Below are 16,133 nucleotides of genomic sequence, written 5' to 3'. Positions count from 1 at the left end.
TGCTCCCCAGGGCACATCTGGCGGTGTCGCAGAATGCTGGCATGACGGGAGGCGTCAGGAGCAGCCAAAGCTTCTGCTCAGCCTCCCACAAGGGAAAGCGCAGTGCCGGTCACACAACGAAAAGCACCTGGTCTCCGGTGCTAACCCCCTCATTTGCTTGATCGTGACTCACAGTGCAGAAGTCTTCATCTGTGGCTGGTGACATGAGTCCGTGAGCGTCGTGGCTAACGGTTCCCAATGCCCATGTTTTTTTTATGTCCAGTTTGTTCCTGACACTGCAAAAAGCCGAGGGTCTCCTTGCCGGCCTCAGGCACAGGTCCTGATGACTTACAAATATGCACATTGGGACTCTGCTCTGAAACTTGGGGATCAGAATGTGTGTGGGACCCTGCCTGGGGTCCCTCTACAAAGCCAGTGTCCAGGTGGTCGGGCCACACATTTGATCAGCAGGGGGACGCGCTTGAAGAAGCAACTCAAGGGCCCCTCACCTGGTCTCACTTTGAAAACCCCAAAGTGCTCAGAGAAATCTGCCCAGCTCCCGCCTCAGAGACCCTGGGCAGGGGGTCTGTTTGCTTCCGTTTCAGATGCTGCCCTGGGGGCCAGGGAGTTGAGGGAGATTGTTGTCTAGTTATCCAGTGTGTGTGTGTGTGTGTGTGTGTGTGTGTAAGGGAGGGGGGCGGGGAATATATTTCACTCCTCACTACAAGCACCGGGGAACAAGCCAGTGGCCTGGCACGCGGCAAACGGGACCACCACCCCCTCCCGCAGCCACCACCCCCTCCCGCAGCCGGGGCCTGCGGCTGGAGATGGGGGCAGCCCGCTTTGTTGTGGCGGGTTTGTGTATTGAGAGTGGGGGGCCCAGGGGCAGGATTCCAAGCGGAGGAGAAGAAAGCAGGGGGTCTGGGACTGGAGGGAAGGCCCTGAGGATCCAGCCGCTCCAGTTCGGGCAGCGACCAGGCCCAAGTGCGGGCTCCCCCGAGGTGCCGGAGTTGGGCGTCACTGCTCCCCACATTTGGAGCGCCCCGAAGATGAGCAGCCGCTGGTTCCCTCCTCGTTCGCAGGGGCCGCTCCCCGCAAGCCGGCGAGGACGGGGCTCCTGGAGGGGCGGGTGCAGGAGGCGCGCGCCTTACCTGAGCCCCCTCCCCTCTGCCCAGCCCAGTCCCTCCCCGCCGCCGTGGGCCCGGCCTGACCCGGGGCGCCCGCTCCCCTCCCCTCCCCTCCCCTCCCCCCCTCCCCCCCGCCCCCTCCCTCGGAGCGCGCCCCAGCCAGGAATCCCACGCCCTTGCCCCAGCCCCGGGGCTCGGCCGGGCCGGGGAGCCGCGGGTCGCCAATCACGGCGCGGTGGAGAGGCGGGCGCTCTCGGCTGGGGCGCGGGGGGACGCCAGCTGGCGCGGCCGGGCCCGGGAGCCGCAGACGCGCGCACAGACGCCGCCGGACGCCTCGACGGGCGCGGGAGGAGGGCACGGCGCGGCGCTGCCGGGCCATGTGAGCGGGCGGCGGGCACCGGGGGGCGCCGCGCTCCGGGCCGGCGGGGACGATGCGCGCCGCCCGCACCTGACCATGGAGTGCGCCCTGCTGCTGGCCTGCGCGCTGCCCGCCGCCCGCTCGGCGCCCGTGCTGCAGGCAGGTGCCCGGCGGGCCGCGGGGTGGGGGGCGCCGGGGCCGGCGGGGGGCGCCGGGCTCACGCGCCCCGTGCCCGCTTCTCTTGCAGGCGCTCCAGCTGTGCTGCCTCTGCTGCGCGTCGGTCGCCGCGGCCAGCCACAGCGGCGGCGGATTAAACGAGGGTTCGTATCTGCGCCCCCTCCCCGCCGCCTCTGCGCCCCCCTCCCCTCTCCCCCCCCACCCCGATCCCGAGCGCTTTGTCCTCTCCTCCTGCCACCCACCACCCCCGGGGAGCGGGGAGAAAAAGCACATCTCCCCGGACCTGCGGGGTCTGTGCGCGCGCGTCCCGGACGCCGCGCCAACTTAGGGAAAGAGCAGGAGAGTTTGCCTCCTTCTCTTCCTCCGAGAAAGTCAAACCCCTCAGGTCCGGAGTGCGGTGGGGACTTAGCCAGGTGGGTAACAAGGCTTCCTTCCTGCTCCGGGGAAACCTGCAGGTACCCACAGGGGCGCGGGGCTCTGGTGGACGCGGGGACTCGTGCAGTTCCTTTTCCTCCCCTGGCGAGGTTGCAGAACACCTTTCCCTCCTGTGGTTTATCATTCCCCACCACCACAAGGAACCCCCAGCTCCGAGGGTTGTCCCTGGTCTGGAAGGGCCCGTCCTGATCTCACCTGGATGCCCAACCACCGCCGGCTCATTTTTATCTTGGGTTCCACCTTCCTCCATGGGATGGCGGGTGAGGACAGTTCATGGGGAAGGACTGTGCCAAAAATTGGAGGGAGGGAGGGGGTGCGGGCAGGAGAGAGCCACCTTTTGTCCCAACAAAAGACTGGTGCTGTGGTCCAGAGAGATAGTACAGTGGGGAAGGCGCTTGCCTTGTTACACAGTGAGGTGGGTTTCGTCCCTGACACCACCTGTGGACCCCTGTGCTCCGCAGGTGTAACCCCCAAATCATATTCATGATAATAAAGAGGCTGGTACTCACCAGCCTCACCTGGTGGGGTCCCGCTGGCCTGCCGCTGACTATGGAGTTGAAATACCTGAGCAGAGAAGATGCGGGTGGGACCTGAGGTCTCCCCCATTGGGCTTGGCCTCCACCTGCTAGGGAACAGCCCTGAGCAGGTGTTTTTGTGGGGGAAGGGCTTTCCTGCTGGATGCCCCGGAAGGGCCAGCGGGGTGAGGCGCCAGCATGAGTGCCCCTGGGAGCAGGCAGAATCTGATGTTTTGGGACAGGGAGGTAAGAAACAACTTACTACGGAGCCCCAGAGGGGGTCTGAGGAGTGGGTTGCACTTGGGTTTATGTACTGGGGAAGGAGAAGGTAGGATTTTGCCAAGAAAATTAAAAAAAAAACTACTTTTAATCCAGAGCCTATAAAGCAATGTAATAGAGCGTCTCTCCCCCCACTCCGCCCCTAGAGAGAAGTAGTGTTATATCCTGTATCTTTTTTGGGGGGGGGTTCACACCCAGCGATGCTGCTCAGGGGTTGCTCCTGGCTCTGCACTCAGGAATCACTCTTGGTGGTGCTCGGGGGACCATATGGGATGCTGGGAATCGAACCTGTGTCAGCCATGTTGGCTGCGTGAAAGGCAAATGCCCTACCCGCTGTGCTATCCCTCCTGCTCTGTTTTTTAAGGTAAAGGCAAAACCACCTGAAGAGTGGGAGCTACTTAAGCAGTTGAGGTCAGAGAGAAGGAGGTATGCACTAGAGAACAGTTAAACTGTCATATTTTAAAATATAGGCCAATTAAATGATCACCCGTTAATTCCTTCCAGCTCGGCAGTAATTTGGGGTTTTTTTTTTGGGGGGGGGTGTTGTTGACTATTTTGGGAAAAGGGAACTTGCTCCTTTGTTCCCTCCTCCGTTCCCCAGGAACCCCAGTGACTCAAACATGCCTCTTCTTCGATGCTGAGCATCCTCCTAAACGCTTTCCAAATTAGTTCCCCGTTCTCTACCTAGAGAGCGGACACGCTCGGGAGTGTGCTAGGGCATATTCCGACTCGCTCTGTGCAGGGATCTTTTCAGCAGCAAGGGTTTGTGCTAGAAGCCAGCATGCTGGCTTGGTTGGGGGGTGTGTGTGTTTTCCAGCAGCAAAGGGATGTCTAGCTCCTCCTCTCCCAAACAGGCAACAATTAGCGGTGCCCGAGGGAATCACGTGCAAGTCTCTGTAAACAGGCCTTTCCAGGTGTCCCGAGATGGGACACTCCCCCACCAACATGCCCGAGCAGTTTGGAATGCCAGCCGAGGGGGGCACTTCTGACAATCCCAAAGCATTTCTAGGCCTCCCCTGTGTTTGAGGCTCACGGTTCAAGGGGGTGGGCGCTCAGCGTGAGCTGTGAATGTCCCCGGGACTGTTCAGCGAGCTCCCAGCTCGGCAGCCCTGTCGTCATGGTAGAACCGACACTGGGAATCTAAGACTGCTGCAACTTGTTAATTATCCCCAGTCTCATCTCGAGTTACGGAGCCCCCGAGAGTTCTCATTTGAAATTTAAACTCTGCCCCCCCTCAAAATCATACCCCCAATTTGGTTTCAACGCAACGATATTAATCTCCCTGAAAACAAATGGCATTCCTTTTGTGGTTTTATACTTAATAATTGAGTCTCCCTTTCCCTCCTCGCCCCCCCAACCCCCCACCCCCTGTCAGTCTTCGCCTTGCAATGGCTGTTGGCTAATGTAGATCAAGGCCAGCTGCTGCCTCCAACCCCCCCCCCCCCCCCCCCAGTGTGAGTCCCGTGGCATCTGGCACAGATATCCTTGACCTTCGTGGACATTGTGCTTGGCTCTTTGTTTCCGTGGGCAGCCCTAGGACGTTGCTCACTGCCAAGGCCAATTCCGGTGCGCCCGGATCTCTCCAAACTCTCCATTGTTGGCATGCTGGCAGTGGTGGAAGTAGAGGAAGGTCTTTGGAGCCCTTCCTGCCCTTTGCCAGGCCGCTGGGTGGCACCCGGGGGCACAGTGAGATCCGGGTGCTGACCGTGAGACCCTTCCCCTTTGCAGATTACGTCTTTGTCACGCCGGTGGAAGTGGACTCGAGTGGCTCCTACATTTCCCACGACATTTTGCACAGCAGCAGGAGAAAGCGGTGGGCGCCGAGCCCCAGCCGCTCCCGGCATTACCGATTTTCAGCATTTGGACAGGAACTGCACTTGGAGCTGAGGCCGGCGGCAATCTTAAGCAGTCACTTCAGCATCCAGGTCCTGGGAAAGGACGGCACCCCCGCACCCCACGAGCCCCAGGTGCCTCGCTGTTTCTATCAGGGATTTATCCGCAATGACAGCACCTCCTCCGTGGCCGTGTCTACGTGCGCCGGGCTGGTGAGTAACCCGCGGCTCGGCGTCCACCCCTGTCATGTGTTTTCTATAATGTGAATGAACAGATGTCTGCAATATGAAGGGCTGTCCCCGGCCAACTCGACACATTCGCACTGTCAGCTTTGATACTTATAATATTCTCAATTGAATTAATCTAATCTGCTCCCAGAAAAAAAAGGAAAATATAATAGAACTTTAATTACCATTTAGAACATTCTTTTGATGTTTTAATGGTCTGGGCCTTTTCATTCTCTGCGTTTGAGACGATCCCCAAGGAAATTAATTTGATGGACGCCACTCGTTTTGTCAAGCCTTGAGAGACCAGGCTTTCTGGAGTCTAACAAGCCGCGGGCCTCGAAGCTGCTTTGAAATGGGAAAACTGCATTTCAATGCAAGATTGCCAGCAGCAGCCCTTGGAAGCCCAGGCTCCACTGGAGGGGGAAGGCTCTTTGTTTCCTTTGAGCCGATCTGCTGGTGTCCCCGGCTCCTGTCAGAGGGAGGGTGTCCCGTCCAAATGCGACCACCGTGTGTCTGGGTTAGTGGGACAATTCAGAGTGGGCTCGGGACGGAGATCTCAGAAGACCTTTGGGACATCATTCACTGCTTCCCTGTGTCCCCCTCGTCTCTGCAGTTCCAGGCCGAGAATATGGGAGGTCAATGGTATTTTTCTCTGGATTTAATCGAGCTCTACGTGGAGCAGTACCTTGTGATGTGTAGGGGCAGCGTTGCAACTGGGAAGGGGCTTGAGCTCGCACAAAAGCCTGTGTGCGTTATTCTGGGATACTGGGATGGGGAAAATTGAAGCAGCCTGACGGGGTCTGGAGCTAGCAATGTACATGCTGGGTGACCTGAAGCCAGAAAGGGGTAGCCAAGATGCTGGCAGATGAGACTCCCTCATGCTCTTCGCTAATTAATTGATAATTGTGGGGGACTTTCCAGGCAATGCTCAGGGGCCCCTCCACCAGCCAGCCTGGCCAGAACATTCATACAGAGGAAGACTGCGAGATGCCACTTATGAACACTCTTAAAAGAGGCTAAGTCAAGCCATCGTAGGGGCTCAGATAAAGGTTCTTTCTGGTATGACAGGAAGTGGTTCTATTTATGGATAATGTCCTGCATGAGCTGGGTGATGGGAAGATGGGTGTGAACTGTGAAAACCCATTTGATGGCATTCTCTGATTTGGAGGCATGTTTTTGTAAATCTGCATCATAAATTTTCTAAAATCGGCAGCACGCGTTAACTTTACCACAACAAGTGCTCAGCTTCTAGGCTGTGGTTCTCTCCTTCTCGCTTCCTTATTGTTTGTTTGTGGCTCACAGTTGTGTAGCAGGCTCGTGGGAGGTCAGGGACACCAAGGGCACAAGGGCACTTGGTTCTCTCCCTTCTCCCAGTGGGCCCTAATAGGGTGGAACTGAAGGAATAATCAAGTGAGTAGATGATTTGCCAGGAAGTGCTGAAGCTCCCAGAGGTCATTTCAGGTGGCTCAGGAGAGACAGCCGAGGCCTAGAGAATGCAGTTAACTAAGTTTCAGTTCACATGGGCCTTAGACACATGAGGATGTGGCTGTTGGTCACTTCATTCAGAAGTGAGTCTTTTCTTCAGGATAAATAACCTGACACCTAATCCCATGAAACCTGGAGTCGGATTCACTCACCCTCACGAGGGGCTCCATTTTGCTGGGACTAGTCTGGCCCAGAAGCACTGGAGCTGGGCCATTCTCTCCCCAAGGAGCCCTGCTTCCCCCGTGAGTCCCACTTCAGAAATTCAGAAAGTCAGAAGATAACTCAGCCTTGCCCAAGGTCCCTCTAGCAAGTGCTGCTGAATTACCCTGAGCAGACTGCTCTTTGCTGTCTACTTGTTGGTGGCCATGCCAGTGGCTTCTTTTGAGGCTATTATGAAGAGTATGCAGCAAAAAGTTCTTGTATGTGCAGTTTGGTGAATTTATTATGGACACATTTTGTTAGGAAGATGGCAAAGAATAAAGACGTAGGCTAAAGGTCTGTATATGCTCAGCTTCTGTAGATTCTGTCAACTGTCCCTTGAAGTGACTGTACTAGTTATCACTGTCACCAGTATATGTGAGTTCTGGTTGTTCCACATCCTTGCCAACATTTACAATTGTCTGTATTTTTCATTTTAGTCACTTTGATGGGCATAAATTGGTGCCACATTATACTCTCTGTTTGCATTATTTGAGTAGCATTGTGAAGTTCAGTACCTTCCCTCACGCCAACTGGCAATCTATATGCCCTTGTGTGATCTAACTATTCAAGCTAAATTGTGTCTTTTCCCGTCTTTGAATGGAGCAAGGAATTCCACTGTACCCAAACCCCTTTACTAACTTAGTACTTCTGAGATTCTGACTTTGAATCTCTAGCAATGTGATTTAGAAGGCAGTGATAGTGAGCACTGTATGACTCCTTAAATTTCCACACTGAGGAACTACTTCTCTAGTGCGATGGGGATAAGGGATATCTTCATCCTGCTGCTACCTGTGGTCCAGCCCAGTGACCACTTTCTCTCAATTTACTTAGCAACAGATGAAATGGATTCAAAAATAGCGAATGTCCAAGAGTTCAGAAGAGGAACAACTTTCTCACCTGTTTGCTAGAGACTTATCAGAGCTAGAAGACACTCATCAAAGCAAGACTTAGCATGTACTAAAAGAGAAGAAGCAATTCTTCTTCCCTCTGGATGGTCACGGACATGAGATGAATGAAACAAAGTAATGAACCACTTGTTGTCTTTATATTAGTCTTGCCGTTGTCAGTGGAGAACTGGCCTTGCTTTCCATTACAGGTTCTAGCTCTCCCTCAGTGCACACAAAGTGTGTTTAACACAGAAAGACATAAATAACGGGAAGAAAACAAAGCACCAATCAGCAAGAATGCTAGGGAAACCTAGGAGAGATAGGAAAAGGCAAAGGATTACTATGTGCGTGTGTGCGTGCGCGCACACACACACACACACACACACACGGCTACAATTGCTCTAGCATGGAATTTGCCTCCATCTTTCAGAATTTCTCTTAAAAAGCACACCCCTCAATCCCATACTGACAGCTCCCAGTCTATTCCGGACCCGAGTAGGTAATCTTCCACTTGGAGCAAGTCATAAGAAAGGCATTGCAAACTTCGCTGAGTGAATCCTGCCTTCCGTGATGTCTGGGGTGATCATTCAAAAGTTTCTCAGTGCTCTTGGATGGGAACATCTCTTTCTCTGGCACAGTCCCGTCCCTGCTCCCTCATACTCCATAAAGGACTGCGTTTATGGCCTTTGTCCTAAGGTCTCAGAACCACAGTCCAGTCACTGGGTCTTATGCATCCTTCCTGCAGTGTGCAGCCTGTCCTTGCCTGGATAAGAAAGGTCGTATACCTAGGAAACCATGCTGTTGTTGGAGATATTTCTTAACTTTTCAAAAAAATTGAAATAATATGGATTTACAGCATTGTATGTTTTAGGCATTTGGCATAAAACCTAACATCTGTTGATACTACCTTGTGATCCCTACAACAGTCTAGTTTCTACCCATTACCAGAGAGTTGTCCCTCCTCTACCATTTCACCCATCTTTCAATCCCCTTCTTTCACAAAGGGAAAAACCAATTTGCTCTCTGCACATAAGAGTTTTATTTTATCTGCTCTGTTTATCTTCTGCATGTGAGTGAAATTGTTTGTCTCTTTCCTTTGACTTATGTTACTTCGTATGACCTAACCATTGCTGCAAGTGGAAAGATTTCACCACCTCTTAAAAATAGTTTTAACTATTACTAGTAGTGTTCCTGTGTGTGTGTATGTGTATGTGTGTATGTGTATGTGTGTATAGTTAAATATGTAAGCTATATATTCCGCATCATTTTATATTCGTCTAACAACAGGTACCTAGGCTTGTTCCCTTATCTTGGCTATTAAGCTGTAATGAAAATAGGTGTGCATATAAGTTAGTGTTTTTTGCTCTTTGACTAAATGGCCAGGAAGTGGAAGGGCTTCATCTTCCACATGGAATTTCGACTAATTTTCAGAGACAGCTGTATTCTGATTCTCATAGTGGTTGCCCTGGTTTGCTTCCTACCCCAGCATTCTCCGCTCTCTCATGGATTCCTTCCTTCCCTATGCCTGATGGCAGTTCCCCGAGGTGAGAGGTGAAGTCTCACTGGGGTTCTGATGGACTGAGGAATGATGAGCATGCTTTCTTGTACCTGTAGGGCCACAGGTCCAAGGAGACCTTCATCCTGAAGTTGAACTGCAGTCTGCCTCTTACATAGATGCCACCTGTTGTTTCTATGTTTTGTTTTCCGGGATAGTTATCCAAACCTGGATCTCTCTTCCCGCACTGCAGGAGATCTCAGAGACCTTTCTGCTCATACATGTTCTTCTTTCATGCTTCTTTCTGCAAGCATGATCATTTTCCATGTGACCTCCACATAGGTGTTAAGACAGAAGTTTCTTTCTTTCTTTCTTTCTTTCTTTCTTTCTTTCTTTCTTTCTTTCTTCCTTCCTTCCTTCCTTCCTTCCTTCCTTCCTTCCTTCCTTTTTCTCTTTTTTCTTTCTTTTGGTTTATTTATTTTTGTTTTGTGGGTCACATCCAATGATGCTCAGGTGTTACTCCTAGCTCTGCACTCAGGAATTATTCCTAGCAGTGCTTGTGGATCATATATGATGCCAGGGATTGGACCTGGGTCAGCTGCTTGCAAAACAAATGCCCTACCTATTGTATTATTGCTCTGCAGACAGGATTTTTTTAATCTACAACAAGCCTAGGGAGGTAAAGTTCAGTAAGTCATGTTTTTCTTTTGTTTTAGGTTGGTTTGCTTGTTTGGGGGTCATGCCTGGTTCATACTCAGAGCTTTCTCCTGTCTCTGTGCTCAGGAATCATTCCTGGTTATGCTCAGGAGACCACCTGTGGTCTGGGGAATCAAACCAAGTGCCTTAACCCCTGTACTATCTCTCCAGCCCAAAGCAGGCATGTTTTCCATTCTAACAATTTGGATGCAGGCTGGCATCAGAGAACCAGTGGATTGAAACATCGAACATACAGCAGATTGTTTCAGTAATTGCTGTGGGTTTGACAAATGGATCCCATTTTTGAAACTTCGTGGAAATGTCATATTTAAGAACTGAGTGGGAAGACACAGTGAACGGGCATTCTTTCCCTCTGCAACTATTCCGGAGCTTCTGTGAGGTCAGCACAGTGGGCAGAGCTGGGCGGTACAGTGGCTAAAGCTGCCAGCGCAGGGGCCGCTGCCCTCCTTAGGACTTCACTAAGGGAGAAGACGGCACGGCTGCTGTTGATCTGGACAGTTATTGTGATCCATGCTGGGATTTGTGTTGATCAGATTTACTCTTCAAGTCTGATAAAAATAGTGAAAATTAGTGAGTCCTCTAAGTAAATGATGGTTGGAGGGTTCACTTGGGGTGGGAGATGCATGTTGAAAGTAGACTATGGACCAAACATGGTGACCAATTAATACCTGTATTGCAAACCATAGGGCTGCAGCAATAGCACAACGGGTAGGGTGTTTGCCTTGCACTTGGCAGACCAGGCCAACCCGAATTCGATTCCTCCGCCCCTCTCAGAGAGCCCAGCAAGTTACCCAGAGTATCTCGCCCGCACGGCAAAGCATGGCAAGCTCCCCGTGACATATTCGATATGCCAAATACAGTAACAACAAGTCTCACAATGTTACTGGGCCCACTCAAGCAAATCGATGAACAATGGAAGGACAGTGCTACAGTGCTGGGATTTGTGTAGAACCATGAGGCAAAGAGTTCCTAGAGCGTGGTGAAATGCAAAGGGGGAGAGCCTGGAAGATCTGTGTCAGAACACCACCTCCTGGGGCTTTACCCTTTGCATTAGAGCATTATGAAGGCAGGAATGTTCTGCTTTATTTGTTTTTAAACATCTTATTTATTTATTTTGCTTTTTGTGTCACATCTGGCGATATTCAGTGCTAACTCCTGTCTGCACTCAGGATTTACTCCTGGTAGTGTTTGGGGGACCATATGGGATGCCGGGGATTGAACCTGGGTCAGCTGTGTGCAAGGCAAACACCCTACCCACTCTACTATTGCTCCAGCCCAATGTTTTGCTTCAATGCTCTTGAAGGCTGTGGTTTTCCTGACTTCTGTGGTTCCAGAAACCTGTTTGCAAGGTATAAACTCTTCAAAATCTGGGAGTGGTAAGAAAAAAAAAAAAACCCAGGCAATGAGTTCCCCAAAGGACACAGTCATACCATACATGATTGTTTCTATGACATGGTGCCCTGGAAATAGTTGGGCTTCATGGCCAGAAAGTTGGGAAAATGTTAGACTCAGTTGCTCTCCAAGAACTGGGCTTTTCATCCTGATTATAACTCCCTCCGCATAGCTGAGCCCATGGACAATCTGGGCAGGGCCTGCAGGCTTGCCCTGAGGAAGCGCTTCCTCCTCTGTATGATTTGTCTTTGATCATTGGATTCTTCATGAGGGGATGAGATGTGCACCCTGGATCAGACTCCAGCCCCAAGACCCCTTCTCCATGCAGAGAGCAGCTGAACTACACATACAGTCACCTCTCTGCCCTGATCTGATGTTTGACCCCCCCCCTTTATTTCCTATTTATGTATTTTTATTTTTTATTTTTGGGCTGGAGCGATAGCACAGCGGGTAGGGTGTTTGCCTTATATACAGTTGACCCGAGTTCGATTCCTCTGCCCCTCTCGGAGAGCCCGGCAAGCTACCTAGAGTATCTCGCCAGCACCATAAAGCCTGGCAAGCTATCCACGACATATTTGATATGCCAAAAACAGTAACAAGTCTCACAATTTGTTGTGAGATGTTACTGGAGCCCGCTTGAGCAAATCAATAAACGGGAGGATAGTGCTACAGTGCTATTTTTGGGTCACACCCAGTGATGCACAGGGATTACTCCTGGCTCTGCCCTCAGGAATTACTCCTGACAGTCCTCAGGGGACCACATGGGATGCTGGGAATTGAACCTGGGTCAGCCACGTGCAAGGCAAATGTCCTACCCGCTGTGCTATCGTTCCAGCCCAATGTTCGACCCCTTTTGCATTTCATTGAGACCTTCCAAGAGTGACTGGCCATCTGTCACCACCTCTGCCCCATCGCTGGTTGGGAGCCAGTCTCTGCCCTGCTCTAGTGGGCCCCAGGCGACTGCTGAGAGAGAAGCCTGGGCCACCACCCTGCCCGAGGCCTCCTCAGTCGTCCCTTGCTTTTCCCTGGCCTCTCTGTCCTTTGTCCCCCCTCAACAATGAAACTGTCAGTGGCATTTGTCCTCCATGCTGGCTGCTCTAGTGTCCGGGCTGGATCTTGCTCTCAGGGCTGGCCATTTGTGGACCTGTCACGGTGGTGACCCCCTTCTCTGGAGAACCCGGCCTGCCCTCTCACTCCCCCCTCCTTCCTGAAGCTTCGGAAGCTGCTGGGTTTCAATAGGGGGGCGGGGAGGCTTTGATCTCCCCCTTTCCAAGGAGCTTTATGACTCAGAAGGCCGGCCATTGAGTGCACTGCCCCGCAGTCTTTAGAAAGCTCATTTCCATTCATGAAAGGGCTGGAGTTAAATGACCTCTGTCCAGACTGGCAGAAAGCAGCGGCCCCTCTGCTTGGGGGTTGGGGGCGGGGGGGGGGGGACGACAACCTGGTGAGCTTGCCTGGGGCTGCTGAAGTCCACCGGAAAGCCTGGGGGTTGGCCGAGCCCCGAGGAAGATGATGTGAAATTTAGAATGAGACCAGGGCTGGCAGCAAGGGCTGGGGGGCATGTATGGATGAGTGATTTGCACCCTGGCAGCCATGGGTGGAACGTTTTTCTGAGATCCCACCCGCTGCTGGGGAGAGAGGGAGGGTCGCTACTGCTTTACCCGGGAAGATGGAGTAAAATGAAAGCGAAGGAAGCGAAGAGGAGGCTGGAGGCGTGGTGCAGGCCTGGCATGGGGCACATGCCTGGCATGCAGCTGATGCTGGTTTGATTCCCACCACCACACGGTTCCCTAGGCATTGCTAGATGCAGCCCTGGCAAGTCCCTCTGAGGTGGCAGCACCGCATGCTCACGGCTTACACTGAACTACTCGTTGTGGTTGACCAAGAATCACCAGGAGCGGGTCGGAGTGATAGCACAGCGGGGAGGGCGTTTACCCTGCATGTGGCCTACCCGGCTTCAATCCCTGGCATCCCATATGGTCCCCCAAGCACCGCCAGGAGTGATTCCTGAGTGCAGAGCCAGGAGTAACCCCTGAGCATCGCTGGGTGTGACCCAAAAAAAGTCAAAAAAATAATAAAAAAAAGAAAAAATAGAAAAAAGGAATCACCAAGAGGGACACCCAGGGATTGACCCTGGGTCTGCAGGGTGCAAAGCAAGAGCCCACCCTGCTGTCTCATCCCTGCGGCCCCTCAGTTCTCTAGCTCATGAGCGATTCTGCCCAATGCTTCTGAGCAGAGCTGGCCTTGGTGAAAAGCTCTAATGGCTGCCACACGGTGGACCTTGAGGCCAGCTGCAAACCACTTACCAGTTGCCAAGTGTCCATTCGCTGCCACCCAGTCACGTGGGTGTTACTGCCATCTGGGTGATACCCCATCCTGAGCCACCAGGAGGCCTTTTCCTCTTTGTCCTCCAGAAACCTTGGTCCTCTGGGAGGCTCCTTTCCTCCAGGGAGCATTAGCGCCCTCCGCCCACTGTGTTCCCACAGCAGCAATAAACCGTGAGAGGAAAAGGCACTGATTGGTACTATGAACAGCAGAGAGTAGACCCCGGGGTATCCCTCCATGGGGGAAGCACAGGGCCTGGGCTTCTGAAATATCCCTGTCTGCAAACCTAGAAGTTTCTCCTCCACAAGCCCAGTTCTTCCCAGGAACACCTGTTCCCAGGTGCTTTGGAGCCGGCTCTGGGTCCGAGCCCTTTCCAGGCCCCCTGACCTGATGCCCACCGCACTGTCTGGAGGATCTGCCTTCTGGTATCAGTGATTTACCACCTGCTGCTAATTTGCTGGGGCCTCCTCTGTGCGCCCCTGATTCGAGAGTACCTGGAAGGGCTGGGGAGAGCTTTTCTGCGAGTTTTACCCCACTCCTGTCCTACAGGTCTATAAGGCCTCATGCACCTGGAGATTGGACCTTTTTACTCTCTCTAAATTTTTACTTATTACAGTGGCAAATAAAGAGTAGTGGGGCTGGAGCAGTAGCACAGGGTAGGGCATTTGCTTTGCATGCAGTTCAATTCCCAGCATCCCATATGGTCCCCTGAGCGCCTCTAGGAGTAATTCCTGAGTGCAGAGCCAGGAGGAATCCCTGTGCATCGCCAAAAAAAAGTTGTTGCCCCCCCCACACGGTAATTTTTTGATGAATAAATGGAAAGGAACTCTTAAGATTTATTTCTTCACTCCTAGATTTCTTTCTTTATTTACACAGGAAAATGAAGAGACAATATGACATGCCATGTGCTCCCCCTTTCTGCCAGTGCCAAGCAATTTTTCTGACTTAGTCTGAGAGTTTTGCAGTAAGATGCATCAAAGTAAGATGGATTCTGTCCTTCCAGAGACGTTTCTTTGGTGCATGAACTGATCGTTCGCTGGGTGGTCAGTCGTCTGGGTGGCTTTGCGCCACCATACACTCTGCCTCACAGAATCGTGAGACCTGCTTGGGGCTTTCGAGGTGCTATCTTGGACAGTCATCCCGGGTGGCAGGTGGGTAGATTAAAACACACGTGGCTGGGAGAAGAACGGGGGGGTTGCTGGGTGGAGAGTACTGGGTCGAGGGAAGGATGTTGGAGTAATACCCACCTGAGCCCAAGCATCAACATCTCGGTACCTACTTCACTCACGGTGATTCCATAAAAATAAAATCATCTTGAAAGCCCTCCAAAAGCACGCGGGTTTGGAAAATACGTCGAATTCACTGATGAGGTTGGCAGCAGAGGTGAAATAATCTCTTTTGAAGACCGTTTTCATTTGGAAATTGTTCCCTGTTCACACGCTGTGAACGTAATTCAGGCTTCCCTGGTACCCTTCACCCAGCTTTGGGAAATTATCTCAGGATTTGGTTTCCCAAGATCACACGTTTATTAAGTGGAGATAAAACACAAGTAACTTCAAAGGGCAGCTGGGAGAATTCTGTGAGCTCATAGGAGGCGAGGGGTGGGGAGGCTCCATGTACTGCACCTGCTCTCCACCTAGGCGCCATCCATCATGCTGCAGGGGCTGCTGGGTAGGGGCTTCAGAGATGTCATCAATGAGTTGCCCCTTGGACAAATTTCCCCAGGTCGATTATTTATTTATTTATTTATTTATGTGTGTTTGCTTTTTGGGTCACACCCAGCGATGCACAGGGATTACTTCTGGCTCATGCACTCAGGAATTACTCCTGGCGGTGCTCAGGGGACCATATGGGATGCTGGGAATCAAACCCTGGTTGGCCATGTGCAAGGCAAATGCCCTACCTGCTGTGCTATTGCTCCTGCCCGAGGTTGGTTTGACCAAATTGTAGGAATGCTTGGGAAAGAGCACAAGTCGGAGAGCTTTGTCGCTGGAGGGGTCTGGTGTGGGCTGTCCCTTGCTGACTCTCCCTTGCTGGGCAGAAGACTGAAGGTATGTGGCTTGGGAGCCAAGGGGCTCTCCCGCTGACAGTCCCTGGGAAATAGAGCCTCAGCCCTGCCACCCACTGGAAACGCTGAATTCTGCCCACACCCAAGCCAACAGGAGATGGGTTCTTTCCTGGAACTCCTCCCAGGGCAATGCCTACTGCCCATCATTAATTTATAGGGAGTCCCTGCTGTGCAACCCCCTGATTTGAGAGACAGTCCTTGAAGGGCCTGGAGATGAGCCGGTCAATGGATTTTCTCTGATGACTTCATCAGCTCTCTTGCTCCACCGCTTCTCTCTTGCACTGATTTTACCCTTTTTCTCTCTTCCACTTGCTGCTGTTGGAGAAGTAGCAACTTCCTTCCCAGTTGGGTCCCCTGATTGGGGCTGTGGGAGACCTTGGACAGAGAACCTAGTGAGGGGGTGCCTGGTCTTTGACTCATAGAAGAGAGGGAAATGGACAGTATTTCTAAGCTGCAAAGTTGGCCCCATGATGAGGGAAGACCAGCCCTATGCTAGAATGAACCAGTGAATTCTTCATCCATTCCCCAGATGCCTTCCTGGGGAAGGGGGGGGGTGCAGGGAGAGGGACAGTGGGGCCCAGGAGAAGCACATGTTTCCTTCCAGACCCTTGAAAGTTTCTGAGTCAGGGATTG

General features: G+C 52.4%; 1 protein-coding gene across 2 annotated transcripts in view; it reads left to right on the top strand.

The window, feature by feature from the left end:
* The first annotated feature begins 1,474 nt into the window (after positions 1 to 1,474).
* Positions 1,475 to 16,133, top strand: part of ADAMTS18 (ADAM metallopeptidase with thrombospondin type 1 motif 18) — a 140,613-nt gene continuing 125,954 nt past the window's right edge. For both annotated transcript variants that reach the window (XM_056136302.1, XM_056136301.1), the window contains exons 1-3: positions 1,475 to 1,623; positions 1,712 to 1,784; positions 4,599 to 4,915. In XM_056136302.1, coding sequence (XP_055992277.1) covers positions 1,561 to 1,623; positions 1,712 to 1,784; positions 4,599 to 4,915 — 453 coding nt within the window. In that variant the 5' untranslated portion in view covers positions 1,475 to 1,560. The remainder of the gene's footprint in view (positions 1,624 to 1,711; positions 1,785 to 4,598; positions 4,916 to 16,133) is intronic.

This window comes from Sorex fumeus, unplaced genomic scaffold, assembly GCF_029834395.1.
Source record: "Sorex fumeus unplaced genomic scaffold, SorFum_2.1 ptg000122l, whole genome shotgun sequence".
NCBI lineage: Eukaryota > Metazoa > Chordata > Mammalia > Eulipotyphla > Soricidae > Sorex > Sorex fumeus.
This window is presented reverse-complemented; position numbering and strand designations above follow the sequence as displayed.